The 16,277-nt window shown below is 32.4% G+C and overlaps 2 protein-coding genes and 1 non-coding gene across 3 annotated transcripts; all 3 read right to left on the bottom strand.

Moving 5' to 3' along the window:
• Nucleotides 1-841: 841 nt before the first annotated feature.
• LOC115723021 (uncharacterized) lies at nt 842-3,609 on the bottom strand. The gene is made up of 5 exons (XM_030652419.2): nt 3,025-3,609; nt 1,664-1,778; nt 1,471-1,560; nt 1,280-1,378; nt 842-1,183 (listed from the first exon to the last, which is right to left on the bottom strand). Exons 1-5 carry the CDS (start codon nt 3,090-3,092, stop codon nt 1,082-1,084), a joined length of 474 nt encoding a protein of 157 aa, XP_030508279.1. The 5' UTR covers nt 3,093-3,609; the 3' UTR covers nt 842-1,081.
• A 5,755-nt stretch (nt 3,610-9,364) lies between these two features.
• Nucleotides 9,365-15,734, bottom strand: LOC115723070 (actin-related protein 9). Its single transcript, XM_061104515.1, has 20 exons — nt 15,494-15,734; nt 15,341-15,413; nt 15,127-15,236; nt 14,967-15,026; nt 14,793-14,858; nt 14,559-14,658; nt 14,059-14,267; nt 13,754-13,874; nt 13,383-13,447; nt 12,589-12,678; nt 12,101-12,151; nt 11,847-11,978; nt 11,472-11,561; nt 11,311-11,381; nt 11,020-11,219; nt 10,903-10,946; nt 10,766-10,815; nt 10,195-10,240; nt 10,028-10,078; nt 9,365-9,874 (listed from the first exon to the last, which is right to left on the bottom strand). The coding sequence occupies exons 1-20, from the start codon at nt 15,494-15,496 to the stop codon at nt 9,731-9,733; spliced, it is 1,776 nt and encodes a 591-aa protein (XP_060960498.1). The 5' UTR covers nt 15,497-15,734; the 3' UTR covers nt 9,365-9,730.
• LOC115724348 (U11 spliceosomal RNA) lies at nt 9,462-9,590 on the bottom strand. Its single transcript, XR_004013144.1, has one exon. It is a non-coding gene; the product is annotated as a U11 spliceosomal RNA (small nuclear RNA).
• Nucleotides 15,735-16,277: the final 543 nt, after the last annotated feature.

Raw genomic sequence — 16,277 nt, 5'->3', positions numbered from 1 at the left:
TTAAATTTTAATTACGAGCTACAGTACTCGATCGGTGCTGTATCTAATGGATAGCTGCTTTGTACAAGCTCATATATGAGAGACGTGATCTGTTTATTATTCAAAAGTCTTTTAAATAGTGCTCTAATAACAATATTCAAATTAATGATGCTTAGACATGAAGATTATGATAAATTAACTCGGAGGAATGTGTTTATAAAATAGTCGATTCAATTTAATTTTGAATTGGATTAAAAAATTTAAAATCTACACTTGTGCGGATTGAATATTAATTGACATGTAAAAGTAAATACAATCTAATCCACGCATATTTATAAAAAAAAAATTAAAAAAAATTATCAATATAAATAACATTTTAATGTAAAAAAAATAGTAATTTAAAAGTCTAATAACAATTATGTTTCAAAACTTAATAGATCAAATGTATATTATATTCTTACACTGTGCATAATTTTTTTTTAACATACAATTTAAAACAAAACTAAATATTTTTTTTTTCAAAAAAAAAAACTAAACATTTTTTTATACATATAATTTTTTGTCCTAATAATTTATTTTATTTTGTTGTTACATGTGAAATAAAAATATATTTTTTTATAAATATTAAATAATTTAATATTAAAAGGTAACTAATTTAAAATAACCGATCAAATTCATATTTTTACATATTATTAGATTTGAATTATTGTGCAAATTGAATTGAATCTAATAAATAAATTCCTACTTAGTGCAAATGGAACGCACTATAAGCAAAAATTGAATGAACACTCTTAATTTATTCTTTATGGTAATAATGTACTAAAGTAAAAGAAATGTACTATGAGAATGATATAACTGGATATTAAGGTATCAATGGATCATCGAACTTAACTAAACTCAATTCAGTGTCTACAAATTGGCCCATTACGAAAAGGAATCACACACTTCAAAACAAGTAAAAGAGCCCCCCTTTCCCCTGATTTCCCTATTTCTCAAAATGAAAAATTCTTCATAACATTACAAAGCATACAAAAGTAATTCCTGAACGATGTTTTCAGGCAAGAGTCAAGAAACCGAACACTTGAACATCAAGTGTTCCTTCTCATGTAGTTTTAGCTTTAGGAGCCTTTTTCCTCAGTTGCCGCCTTGGTATGGAATTCTTCATGCCTATGTAGAAGAGCAAAGCCCCAAACAACGCCAAATTCTGCAAAAGATAAAATCAAAATTATTTAAACATTATACTATGGCTGAGAAGTTAATAGTAGGCTATCATTTCCCTCCAGATAATTTGATTGCTAACCTGAGTAAACTTAGGGAAAAGTTGAGCGAATTCCTTTTTCTCAACATCATAGTTATAGAAATCATACAATATGGGCGTAACAATTGCCTGATGAAGAAGCTGCATCACAAGAAAACGGAACATAATGAACTCATCTGTCAATTAAAAACATAATCACCACAACAGTTTTATTAATTAGTTTGGAAACAAACCAGTAGATAGGCTCCAAATGAGCTGCCAAATATAAAAAGAAGACTCCCAAGTCCTTTCAAGGCAATTGCCGCAGCCACCAAGTGCTTGATCTGTCCACAATAATTCTAACATCATTTGCAAATGTAACTAACTAAAACATACATATATGTGGTCGAAAATGAAAATTGATCAAAGATTGAATGTATTGCTCACCTCAACTTCTGGAGCTTTGACCCCAGTGTGCGTTGACAAGTGACTGGAGAAAGCATGGAATTTTGGAGTCAAAGATTTGGCCGCTGGTCCACCATCAGTACCAAAGTCATTGAACCTATGGTAACAAACAAATTCATGATTCAAAACCAAGTATCTATATGAACTTTTTTTTAAAAACGGATAACAGAGATTAACAGCAAAGCAACAGCAATAAATATAATTACCACTGCGAACACATCCATAAATAAAATATTAACTGGACTCCAACAAAGTCTAATTTTGTTTTCACACAAAGAAAACGCTTGTTTCAAATGGAAAGTACACCCAAATTAAAGGTTTACCAAATACAAAACCGAAAATAGGTTGTCTTCCTAACCAGATTCTACATTTAAAATTGAAGAAAAGTAACAATTATCTAAGTCAAACACTTAAGTTACTCAAATAAATTTTTTCTCAAAACACACTGCTCATGCAGAAGTATAACATGATTAATTAGCCATTAATTTATTCTAACAAAATTTATTGTTGAAAATTGGACTAAAGTGAATGCAAACCCACTTCTAACTATGCTTAAATCATAAAAATTATTAAAAATAATCAAAAATCCTTCACTTAATTAAAAAAGCTAAAATTATTAAAAACCAGATCACAAAAGATAGGAGCTCAGACTTAGTAGTAATAAAAAAATATATGGAATTTTAACATTAAAAAATAAATGTCAGTTATAATTATAGAACCAGATCCAATCTAAGATAACAGAACCAGAGGAACTTAAATATTTGGAATGAATTACCATTAATGTATGGTCTAAACATTTTTATGATCGATCAAACTGTTACTCGACCATGTAAATCATATAACTAACATATATTCATAACGAATACACATCTTTTAAAATCTTTTCATGAAAAAGAATCAGTAAAGTACTTGAGCTCGTTAAGCTAGTTTATAAGTAAGAGACCAAACTTTACATCACAAAATTTAACCTATCAGATCCCATTTTTTAAAATGCTAATTTTCCCCCGCATTTTCTCAGAAAACAAACGGAACCAGAGAAAACATAAGACTAAACGAAACATTTACACAAAACTTCAAATCTTACTTCACATACAACGCCAAAAAAGAAAATTAAAAAAAAAAAAGTAGTTCAGCATGTTCAAGCCAGTTCTAACACTGAAACCAAATTAACATGACAAAACAATAAATAATCAGATCCGAAGCTTGAAAAGAAGCAGAAAGTCCAAACATTAAAAAAAAACAGAAAATTTTCCTTCACATTTATCGAGAAAGAAACCAGGAAAAAAAACTAAAAAAAAAAAAGAGAACAGAAACGAAAAAGCGAGATCTGGTGTTGTTCTTACTCTTGCCAAGCGGAGAGAACGAAGACGGAGACGAAGAGAACTCTACCAACGAAGGAGACGAAAGCCATGGCTAGTTGTATCTGTACGGACGAGGAAGTCAAAACGACACCCCGTTTTGAGATTCGGAAAAATTCAAATTTAGAGAAGGTGAGAGAGAGAAAAGGGTTCGTTTCGTTTTCGGTCCGTGTGTGAGTCTATTTACGGGCAAGCTTAAGAGAGAGAAAACAGTGGAGCAGACAACGGAAACGGCGTCGTAAATCGAGATAAAAGAAGAGCATGGTCTAACGAGTCCAAACACTCCCTTAGATGTCCTTCTACTCGCGTATACACGCTCGTTTTCTACAATCTCTACCGTACACGTATAAGGAACCAATCAGATCTTTTGGTTACGCAGGTCGGGAGTCATCGGTCGATGACGTGGCGAAATAATGAAGCGAGTAGTGTGTATAGATGTAGGGGAGAGTGGAGAGAATTGTGTTTTGTGGGATTTTGTTGATTTACGTTTGTACCCTTCTTCTTTGTCTTTTTGCTTGGTGTTGTTTTGTTCTTTTTTGTTTTCGTAGCTCTAGCTCACCTCCCATTATTGATTATTATTTATTTTCATTATTACTATGTATTTATCTCGTCTTCCAAGAAGGGTTTGAACTTTGAATCACATAACTTTATTAATTGGCATCAGCTTTCTTCTTCTAATTATACTTTTCCTTCTCAGATGTTCTCTTTTTTCTTTTTCTTCCAAATGTTTGTGTATGGTTGGTGGATGGCCTTATAAATAATGCGTTTTTGTGAATGAGAAGATACACGATTCTTCAGTTCTAACTCCATTTGTGTTTTGCAAATGGATTAATTTTAGTGTTTTTTGCGGTTAAATTTTTTAAATTTTTATTTTAATTGTAATTAGTCCTCTAATTATTTTTTTTTAGCAAAACCTACCAATTTCTACTTTTATTGACAAATTCAAATTGTCTATGAGAATTGTTATGTGTAGTTGTTCTACTTGTACTGAAATGGAAACGTGATATATTTATATTAGTCCATATAAATTAACATATTTAATATTATAAAATTAAAAAAAAAAAACAATTTAAAACTAAGAAAACTACAATTAAAATAGTATTAAAAAAAAATTTAAACAAATTATCATATTCAATCAGAATTATTTCTCACCTTATTTTTTCCCTAACATTTCCTAAATTTCTGTAATTCTTCTTCTTCTTCTTCTTTCTGTTGTAGGGGCAGTGAAATTTTGGACAAGGGCAGATGGATTTGGGCATGCATTGGTCGAATCTGGGATGAGGTCTGTTGAATTCGGGCTGAGATCCCTTTGATCTGGGCTAGGATCAGCATGAACCTGGCCAGAGAGAGGAGCAGAAATCGATCGGAGAAAGAACAAGCCCTTCTGGATATGAAGTCACCAACAAAGGTGAATGAAGGGCAAAGTTTTACTAGTCAGATAGTCGCACGTGTCAAAATCAACAGACAATTGTGTTCCTTTCTTCAACATCCTCCGAGGAAGCAAAAAAATTGAATGGACCGAGGAGTGTGAAAAAGCTTTTAACGAGCTAAAAAAGCAACTTCCACAACCTCCCATCCTATCAAAACCTCTAGACGGAGAAGAATTGGGAATTTACCTTGCAGTAACCGAATATGCTATAAGTGCAGTGCCGATCCGATAAGAAAATAACGCCCAACATCCAGTTTACTATGTTAGCAAAAGGTTGATTGATTTTGAAATTTTATACCCCCTGATCAAGAAATTTACCTATTGCTTGCTCCTAGACTAAAAAAATTAAGGTTGTACTTACAAGCTCATTCAATTCGGGTGTAATACCGATGCCAAAAGACGGTAAAGTCATCAGATGTAAATGGGTGTACAAATGGAAAGAATGCATTCTAGGAGTAAAAGAAGCACGGTATAAAGCAAAATTGGTTGCGAAGGGAATCTCTCAAAATGAAGGAGTCAATTATAATGAGGTTTTTTCTCATGTTATTAAGCATAGATCGATTAGAATTCTGTTGCCACTTGTTGCATGTCAAGAGCTCAAACTAGAACAATTAGATGTCAAGACTGCCTTCTTGTATGGACATCTAAATGAAAGAACTCTAATGAAACAACCTAAAGGATTTGAAGAGGCTGGAAAAAAATAGTGGGTGTGCTTGTTGCGGAAGTCTCTGTATGGCTTGAACCAATCTCTAAGACAGTGAAACGGGAATTTGATGATTATGTGACCAAGATAGGTCTGAAGAGAAGTAAGTTTGATCCTTGTATATATTTTCAAGAGAGAAATGGAGATACTTTGTATCTATTGTTGTACGTAGATGATATTCTGATCTCTAGCAAGAGTGAACAAGAGATCAAGCACTTAAAGCTAACTAAAGGAGTTTGAAATGAAGGATTTTGGTCTGGCTAGTAAGATCTTAGGCATGGATATAAGAAGCTAAGAAGTCGAAAGATGAAGTTAAGAAGTCAGAGATGTCGAGAGTTTCATATGCTAGTGCAGTTGGCTCCTTGATGTATGTCATGGTTTGTACGAGACTGAACATAGCATATGCACTGAGCATGGTGAGTAAATTCATGGGAAATCCCAAAAAGGCACATTGGGAAACTGTGAAATGGATTCTACGTTATTTGAATGGAACTGCTAAGAAGGGACTGGTATTTGGCATGAATAACTAGAATAAAAACTTGGATGTTATCAATGATTATGTGGACTCTGATTATGCAGGGTGTATTGATACCCGAAAGTTTTTGACCGGATATATGTTTACTATCTTGGAACAACTATTAGTTGGAAAGTGAACCTTCAGAAGGTTGTGACTCTATGACAACGGAAGTTGAATTTACGGCCTTGACAAAAGCGATCAAGGAAGCATTGTGGTTAACTGGGTTGATGGAGGAGCTGAAGCTCAATCAAAAGATTATTACTATTCATTGTGATAATCAGAGTGCAATTCAATTAATCAAGAATTGTGTGCACCATGAAAGCACTAATCACATTGATATCAAGCTTCATTTCATATGTGAGGTTGTAGAGAAAGAAGTTGTGAAGATTGTCAAACTTTCAACTGAAGACAATCCTTTTGATATGATAACCAAGGTAGTGCCAAGTAGTAAGTTTGAGCATTGCCTAAAGTTGATTGAAGTCAGCTGAGCCTGAAGGGACTGAGAGGACAACAACATTTTAAACAAAAATTTATCAAGCGACTTCAACTTGAAACCAAGGTGGGGATTTGTTTGTTATGGTTACAAGTTTTGTCATACCTAATTGGAAGCTGTGAATCTAAAGAGTAGATACTTGAAGCTTAGTGTGGATTCAGATTGCCATGTGGAGAAGGTCTTATTGAATTCGAAAGGTACTTCTAGATAAGCTTGTATCACGTATGGAATGTCTCTTCCGGATAGCTTGTTACTAATATGGAGGTACTTCGAGAGAGCTTACTGTCAATCTTGAAGGTCCATCTGAGAAGGAAGCGATGTACGTACCTGGAAGGCTTGTGTGTTTAGCTTCTGAATTGTCCATACTGAAAGCGAATATTTCAAGATGCGTGAATTATTATTGTTGTTGATGAGCTGGATCATTAAAGGCAGTATAAATGTGCCATGATAATTTAGGAGATATCTTTGGCAATAATACAAATCTATATATAGTTGTAAATCTTTTTAACCTATGTGAGAATTAAATCAGATTTGCTTGAGTAAAAATCGTGATAGTGTAAGGTAGAGTCTAAACTAGAGAAAGAAACTTCTTCTCATAGTCTCTGAGAAGTTTGTAAAGATTTTTGAAATCTTGTAAACACTGATATCAATAAAAATATGGCTACAGCTGTTCTAATCGAGATGTAGAGTATTGCACATGGCTCGAACTCATTAAACCTGGTGTTGTTCTTTTTTATTTTACTGCTTAATTCATTATCCTGAATTCTTGAGATCTCTTAGTATATTATTTCTTGATCATATTGCGTGTTTGTTAGTACTGTAAACTGAATCGTAAATTATTGATTGTTGCGTTTCGCACAATACAAACTTAATTAACAAAGAGACAAAACACTAACTACTAGCAAAGGTCACAAACACTAAAATCTATTAGTGTGCTTATCCTAAACTTGATCTCATTCTTTGGTTTCTTACTCTTTGTATAATATCTAGCTATACAGAAAAAGAAATAAACCATTTGGGATTATTAAAACACATGAACAAGGTAAGCCTTGTAATTTCATCTCAACTCACTAGCTATATTTTGAGTAGTAAGTCAGTTCCATATAGTAAATAGCTTATGCAAACACTATATTTATATATCAGACTCCTGTGAAGGCTTGTAATACATATTTTTCAACTATGGCCTATTGGATGTTTTCTACTTTAGAGTCACAACATTTGAACGAGGGAGAAAGCAAATTTTCTAAAATTTTCTTGGAAATTTTCTTCTCCCAAAAGGGTCATTAATGGCATCGTCTTCTCTGACACAGTCACCAGTATCGGTTCTTTCTTCGTTTCTCTCCTCTCATAATTTTAGGGGTGGATCGGTTTTCTTCTAGGCGATTTTAGGATTTAGATTTTTGGTTTTTATGTTTTATTTTTATTTAGTAAATGTTTTTAATTATTTAATTTAGGTTTTATTTATTTAATTTTTTGATTTAATTAAGAGTTGTATTTTTTTAAAAAAAAAAAAAAGTTTTGAATCTCAGCCATACACGCGTGACTAACGTTACTCTAACAAAAATTTGATAGAATAACACTTTTCTAAATATTGGGTACTTTACCCGCTAAAAAAATACTAGGTCTATACCGGTGACAAATTTAAAATTTTAAGCACTTATGCTGCTATTTATCTCAATATGTTCATACTTTCATTTGTTAAAATCATAAAGAATTGTAAATATTAGAGCTTTGATGATGCGCTTACACCTTATAAGGTAAGTATAATTATCATTTTTAATTTCAACAATAACTATTCTTTTATTATATACAAGCAGTCATGTATTTATTATTAACTAGTGGGATTGCACGTGCTCCGTATGAGTGGCTCCTAAAAATATTTAGGAATAACTTTTTAAGAAATAATTAATATTTTTTTCTTGTGAACTTACAACACTACCAAATTATATCATAAAAACGTACATCATGTTGAAAAAACTTTGTGAACTCTTCTATTTACAGAGATATAATATTTTTGTTAGTTTTCATTTTCTTATTATTATTTAAAAGTTGATGTGATATTGTTAATTAATATATTTTTTTCTTGGACATTATTTACTTCTAAATCATGCCTCCTCTTAAAAAAAATTAAAATTAAATAATTTGTAATAATTTTTTTAAATAAATAAATAACCCTTACCTAAGATGTATTATTGGTCAATTAATACATTATTGTTGATTTAGATGTGAAACTTGCATCTTGGGTTTTTATATTTAAGTGAAGAAATTTTGGTAAGAAAAACATAAATATGAATTTATAAATATGAAGAAGTTTGAATTTGGTTTGTTCAAGTAAATAAAATTTTTAAGGAAAAAAATAAATATTTTTAGAAAAGTTATTGAATTTTTAATAATAATAAAAAAAAAAATTAATTATCATAAAATTAGTTTAAAAAAATGATAAAATGAGCATAAATATAAGTTAAAGTTCAAGATAATAAAAATGTTAATTATTCAGCACTCTATACAAAAAGAAAACAACCTAATAAAAATGCTATAATTATGTAATGAGAAAATTTTAACAATTTATATATTTAAGAGGCATGATTTTATAGTGTCAGTAGGAGTGTTTATAAAATAGTCGATCCAATTCAATCTGCACGATCCAATCCAATCCGATCCGAAAAGTGCAAATATCCGTATTTGTGCGGATTGGATTGGATTGGAAAATTTAAAATCGTACTTGTGCAGATTGGATGTTGATTGACATGTAAAAGTAACTGATTCAATCCAATTCACACATCTTTATAAAAAAATGAAGAAATTATATATATAAAAATAATATTTTAATATAAAGAAAATAATTATTTTAAAAATATAATGCATATAATATTAATATATTTCAAAACTTAATAGTATATTCTATTCTTATATATAATTTTTTTTCTACATACAATTTAAAATAAAAGTAAACATTTCTTTATAATAATTTTTTTTTCTTTTGAATTTGTTATTTTTTTTATTTTTATTTTATTTATTTATTTAATGTGTTGTTAGATTTATTTTAGTTTGTTGTTATATGAAAAAAAAAATATTTTTTTTTATAAATATTAAATAATTTAATATTAAAAAATAACTCGAATTAGATAAACAAGTCATAAGTTTGAATAATAAAAATACTAATTAAGTTTTACAGTGTTTGGATAATAAAAATACTAATATTATATTATTTTCTTTTTAATATAGAGAAATTTCTCTAATAATATATATAGAGAAAGGTAGACAAAGTTTTGAAAATAGTGGGAGGGTCGGCCAAAGCGAGCCAACCCTATAAGTTTACACAAATTATGTCAGCCATATGTCTTGATAGCCATACAGCACTCACCAAAACAAGGGTGAGCGTGGCATATTTAGCCAACTGACCCTTTTAAAAATCACCTTCAGCACCACCACTTCTATTTATATTCCATGTTCAATGTGTTTTTCCGCTTCTCCTCGATGTGGGACTATGCTATTGCTACTCAATTCTTAAAGACTACATCTACTCTACTTCTACTAGTCATGTTCTTTTCACGAGTTGATATAGCACATTGCTTGTGCTTGAAGAAAATATGAGTCCTTGTACTTTCTTCCACTTCCAATGTGAATGCCATTCTTGATCCAATCCTCCCTGTGTAACCATGCATCCCGACCAAAATCAAGAATTCCAAGAATCTGACAACAAGAAGTTTCATGAGGATATGATTGTGTTCTAATGGGAGTAACAAATTCAGAGGCAGAATCTAGGAGACAAGTAACACTACAACACAGCTAAAGAACCAATCCACAAGGAAGAATGGATTAGAACACTAATGAATATTGACTTACCGCTCCACCTTTCCATGATACAAACATCGGGCTTGTTCTTGATGGCAAAACCTATAGAATATCGGATAAAGGTCAGATAATCTACAGAACTCCAAATTCCATTCCTTCACTAAGACGAGATAAATGCAAGCAACAAAATAACTAAGACAAAGAAATGAAGGAGTAACCTCGACAACTTCGATGGCCTCATTTGGAGGTATTATGTGCAAGACCCTGCAACCAAAGGTATAAAAATTACTCCCTTAGTTATAATGGTGTGCGTCCCATTTCTAGTAAATTCCCTTTATGCATGTGCTTCCACCAGAATAATAATATAACTTCTCTTTCTTCTTACTTTTTTTTTTTTTGAAACACTCTTTCTTCTTACTTTATTTGCACTCACATTAGATACTGTAAAATAGAGATTCTTTAAAATAATTGAAGAATCAAATTAAAAATGCTCTAAACTTCTTCCTTTTAAAGTTTCTTTAAATTTTACTATTTATATTCAACATTTATAAAATATTAATTATTTCTCTAGACATATTTTATTAATTATTTTAAGTTTTAATGTTTTTTTTATTTGTCGATTTATGTATATATTAATATTATATATTTGAAATAAATAAAATATATGTAAAAATTTAAGGTAAAATAAAGAAAGTAAGATTTTGGTGATGTATTTTATAAGATAAAAATAAGCTGATGGGAGTGCTCAAGCTAAGAACAACTTAAAGATAAAGCAAGAGTAGGACAGACCTATCCTCCACCGCTGGAATAAGACCACCAGTCAAAGCAACACCACCAATCTACAGCAAGAAGAAATTTTCATGCTTCTACTCTAGAGGAATTTATAAAAATTGAAATCCAGAGTTCAACTTGTTGCCATAGCTTACCAATTGTATGCTAGAAAACAACTTCTTCTGGAGTTCAATACGTCCTGTCAATAGAGCACAGAGTGGTTATTAAGGATCTAGATGCAAAATAATGTTGTTGGACAAACTTAATCATACCAGTTGAAAGAATGCTACTCGTGATGGCTTCTGCAAGGCCAACTTTCTCTTCTTTCTTTGGTTTATTGGCGAAAACTGGATAGTTGTCCCACATTGGTAATCCCGCGTGAACAGCAGGGTAAAAACCATCTTGCATTTCAGATCTTCTGGGAAATTCCATTTGCCATGTTTCTTCCAGCATATCCTCGTAGTCATTGAACCTGAACAAGTGAAACAAACCCTATATCAACATGATTTATTGTCGATAGTCTCGTCATCAAAACAGAAAACTGTATCAATATTTTTGCCAACCAGGAGCGCGGTGGTGGAGGATAAACATCTGGAACCAAAAGCATTGGGTAAAACAAACCCATCGGAGGGACCTACATGATATGCAATAAGAATTAACCTTCTCCTTGACAAAGTATATTTATGGGAAGACAGGCATGACTATTTTGTAATAATAAACGCACATTGAGAGCAGTTAATCTTGTCTTATGAGATCCAACTGGTGCGTCAGCTTCATAAGAATGAACTACAACGACAGCATCAAGTTCCCCTTCCTGCAATAGGAAGCTTGACAATTGGTTAGACGTAAAGGTAAACCACAAATCTAACCACGTCATACACACCATTTCATAATTATGTTGTTAAAGCAAAATATGAATATAATAGAATCACTTCAACTGTTTATTTGCTTGTACCCCACCTTTGAGTATCATTAGCAGAAAAGAACCACAAACCATCGAGTTAAAATGCAAAAGCCTTCAAGAAAAATCCGTAATCACAGTAATGGAGTTCAAGAGTTCCAAAAGTTATGTTGAATGTAGACCCAAAAAGAAACTCACTCTGATTTCACAATATGATTCTCTCAGACTGTTAAGCATCAAGAGGTCTATAGGTTTTGATAAAACATCTGTACGTATCTGCGGCCAAGTCTGATGGTGCCTCTGAGTCCAAAGGAAACATCTTGATATATCCTGTGATCATGTACAGGAACCCATGACTCAATTCCATGGAAAAAGTTGGAGCCATAAAACCACCAAGTAATACAAGGTTAAGAAGAAAGCACCCTATATTATTGTTATTATATAAAACGAACCTCTCCGCCAAAAGGCAAAGTCTTCTCAGTAGACGGCAAGGCTACGCCATCCTGAATACCAAAAGAAAGTGGTCAGCTGAATTTTTTTCTCCCTTCCTCTTATTTTACTTCCGGCAAAAACTATAAATGGCATGCAAGTTTAAGAAAGGAAATATTCTGGTAACGTCTCATGATTTAGGTAACAACAATTATGGGAAAGTACTTAGGTGACATTTGGGTAGTGCGAAATTGATAGCCATGTGACAGTGCTAGACAGAGTGGGTAGTGCTAATGACGTTTATTGCAATTGTAAAAGGAACAGACATTAAAATTGTCACTATTTAATTTTGCACAACTATCTCTAATCTCAAAATCTTATTCAAGCCGAGGTTAAAAGCATGAACTTCAGGACTTTTTTCTCTTTGCTTATAAACATCAATTTATAATATGTAACTTCAAATCTTATTATACACAAAAAAGAAATTGAGAAAGAAAGAAACAATGATTACCTCAACACAAATAACTGACGTCACCTGAGAACCTATGTTTACAACACATGCTGTCGATAAACCATTCCCGAAAACAGCAGCTAAACCTTCCTGCATAGGTAGCCACAGAAATACAATAATAGAACAAATGTTAAGATCCATTGATACATCATGAAAGTAAATTGACAATTGCCAAATTATCTCAATAAGCATTGCTTGCACATGGGAAAAGACAAAATAAAGTTATATCTTATAAATGATATCAAGGAGGCAAATTTTCAAAAAGCAATCTAAACCGAAAACTAATGTTACTCATAATCAGAATCTTAAAAGCATAAAAGCTGGAAAAGACTATTTTTCATAGGGAAAATATCTTACTACCCTCAAAAACAATTGATATAATTTAAACTACAACGCTTCAAATACCCCTACTGTCCCTCTCCCACTAAATAAACCAAAGCATACACGATGTGATTGTAATAATGATAGTAAACTGTGTAGAAATATTATTTTCTTCTCTTTATGAAGCACCCCTTATATGATACTATGAAATCTCGTCAACTTTACTGGTGAATTTTGATCATTGAGTACAGATCAGGGAAAACATACAAAACAATGGATTTTGTAACCAAGGAACAATGCAATAGATGATGGACCAGAGGAATAAATAAAGTAAGAAAAAAGAGTTTCTGTCCACAGTATTCAGTAGTTATGCTTAAATTCTATCCATTGAACGTTGTCCACCAATCAATCATCTGTGTGAAAACTTAGTACCTAATTATCAACATGTAGAGCTATTAATGAACAGTACACACCTGGTGCACCACTGCTGAGCTAAAACGCAAGTCCCGCAAGACTATAGACAAAATCTCCTTTATCTCTGTGTTTCAATAAACAAAAAAGTGGTAATCACAACACTTTCCACTTCTTCAATCAAATGAAAAATATAAAGACATAATAAATCATATAATAATAGGCCACGACTGAATACAAAAACAAGTGAAAAACAACAGAATGCCCTAAAAACATCAATGAACCCTTATTTGGGTCACAAATCATTTTTTTTACCTTAGGTCCTCAACAAGGAAATAGTAGCACCCCAAGGCGTATGATAAATAAGGTATAAACCATAGCAACAAGAGTATATCTCTAACAATCACATTAATATAATAGCTACTTTAATTACCTCGATTATCAAATGTCTCTGGAACAACAAGAATTGCAGCATACATGTTTCTTTCAGATAGGGGAATATGCAATTTCTCTATCAAAATCCATTCCCAAATTACAAGCAAGTCCTCAAGTACCTGTGATTAATAGGAAAAGTAAAGAATTAGACTCAAGAAATGAATAACTAGAGACCAGACTCCATTTCATGCAGTTATGGAAGAAATATAAGAAAAGCAAGTGTGGCTGCACACATACATTAACAACAATGATTTTATAAATCTCTATGTCTTGCAGCGGGAAGCTGATAAATTATATTTTTACCTGCTGCATGGGATAATGTTGTGAAATATTCAAGTGCCCCCTGCGTATAGGACGACGTAAGCAATAGGGCTCTGCTGGAGATATTTTAAGTGCTTCCTCGCCAATAATGAACTGGTTAAAACTGTTTCCACTAGAACTAGATTCTTTAGCATCCGCACCATCATGTTGATCCCCGGACTCATTATTTGAACCTTTATTGACCGAACTTTCTGCGGAGTAAAATCACTCATGTTACAAATTGTATGATATAGTGTAACAAGTGAAATATAAATTAATTAAAACTCAGCCCCTTTCATCACTGATTGTAAATTCAAGTTACATAACATATTTGCTTTAGTCATAATATTTCAGCTAAACAAACACATAGAATTGTATTGTATTCACTCTCTTTATTCAGGCATTCATGACATAATAGAAGCAAAACTTTGAAATAATCATGGATTTCAAGAAAATAAAGCCCTTCATAAACTGAAGAAAATACATGGAAATTCTCTAACCACCTGCTGCTGGAGATTTAACATTCTTTTCATGTACATTCGTCCAATCAAATGCAGTGTCCTTCCTGTTATTATGGGGATTAAATCCATCAACCCGTCCCATCTGCAAAACAGCTTAAGCCAGTTTACTAACCGTGACTGTTTAATACCACTAGCTATCATATCAGAATCTATTTCTAATATCACAAACATCAAAAGTAACTTTAGACTGCGCAATAAATTGAACTATACCCATACCTTGCGTGGCAAGGAATTGTTGGCAACCTCTTCATCAAGAAATGGTATCTTCAACTGCGATGCAACCTTTTAAAAAACAAGGAAGCAAGTTTGAAACTAGACCGCATGATGTAAACACTCCAATAAACACAGGTAAAGGCTAAGGTAAGAATGCTCATTGACTCAATGACTTACAACATCATAAGCCCTTTCCCTCTCCATGTGCTGGGCAGTAGTGATTTGAGAATTAAGCATCTGATTCAGACCAAAAAGTACAATTCTCAAGTTACATTCAAAACCCAATAAGCAATGATCAACCACAATGAAAGGCAAACAGCAAAAACTATATAAGAACCTGATCTTGGACAGTTCTCTTGGGTACTTGGTTAGTATAACGAGCAATGCAATGAGGAATATTAAAAGGAACATCCTGTGAAGCAAGGCCAATTCTGACATTCCCCGAACCTGGGCACAGTAGAAACCAAACTAAGCTGAAATTTCTCGATTAGGGGACATGGGTATGCGTTTTCTACTGTGAACTTTGATGGGTCAGTAGCAAATAGCAATACCTGGATTGATTACGATTAAATTGGAGCCTCGTTCCGAGACGAGTTGTGAAGGAACCACGGATTTTAGGTAATCCTGCGTCAAAAGCAAAACAAAGGAATTTATTGATTGCAAAGAGAGATGGAAGATATTACTACGTTTTTTAAGGGTCTAACCATGCTTAAAGAGTTGAGTTGAGGAACTGTGAAGACTCGAATGGGAACTCAATCTCTTATTATGTTTTTCGTTTGTATTCAGCCATGGAAGACTGCCATTTACTCAAGTGGTAAAACCTAAAACTTATTGTTTCTTCAAAATTAAATTATGTCTTAGGGAAAGGAACTAGTTGAGTTGCAATATGTGTTTTTCGAAATTTTGAAAATGGGTTCCTCCTCCTTTTCTTCTTTTCTTGCTAATGGAACATTTTCAAGCTTACTTTTTAGGTTTATAATTACTTTTTTTTTTATCAAAAAAGAAAAAATCTTCATTAATCAACAAGCAAAATAGCCAACTTACAACCTCTACACAACTCAAGCCCACACCTACAAAGAGGTCATTTTTAACAATAATAACCTCTCCTCATCTTTTAACTTCTTAAAATTAAAATTGCTAACCTATACTTAGCATCTTTTCTTATCATCTCTACAATCTTTTGAACACGGTAAGAAAAACCATTGAAAATACATGTGTTTCTATTTTGCCACACAAAATACACAGTTGCTGAAAGAATCATTGCAACGACTAAATTTACCCTTTTATTCCCAGCTGCTTAGTCCAAAGCTGTCAGTCCTCTAGATGGTCCGACCAAGCAGTTCCCAACCAACCATTAACACTCTTCAACACCTGCTGAGAAAACATACAAGAAAAGAACAAGTGCTCTGAAGTTTCATCACAGCGGCCACAAATTGGACAAAGCCTGCTGTCAATATGTAAAATTTTAGAAAGATGATCTCGAGTGAG

Source organism: Cannabis sativa, chromosome 9, assembly GCF_029168945.1.
Source record: "Cannabis sativa cultivar Pink pepper isolate KNU-18-1 chromosome 9, ASM2916894v1, whole genome shotgun sequence".
NCBI classification, from domain to species: Eukaryota; Viridiplantae; Streptophyta; class Magnoliopsida; order Rosales; family Cannabaceae; genus Cannabis; species Cannabis sativa.
Note: the sequence above shows the minus strand (reverse complement) of the source record. Positions and strands in the feature narration are given on the sequence as shown.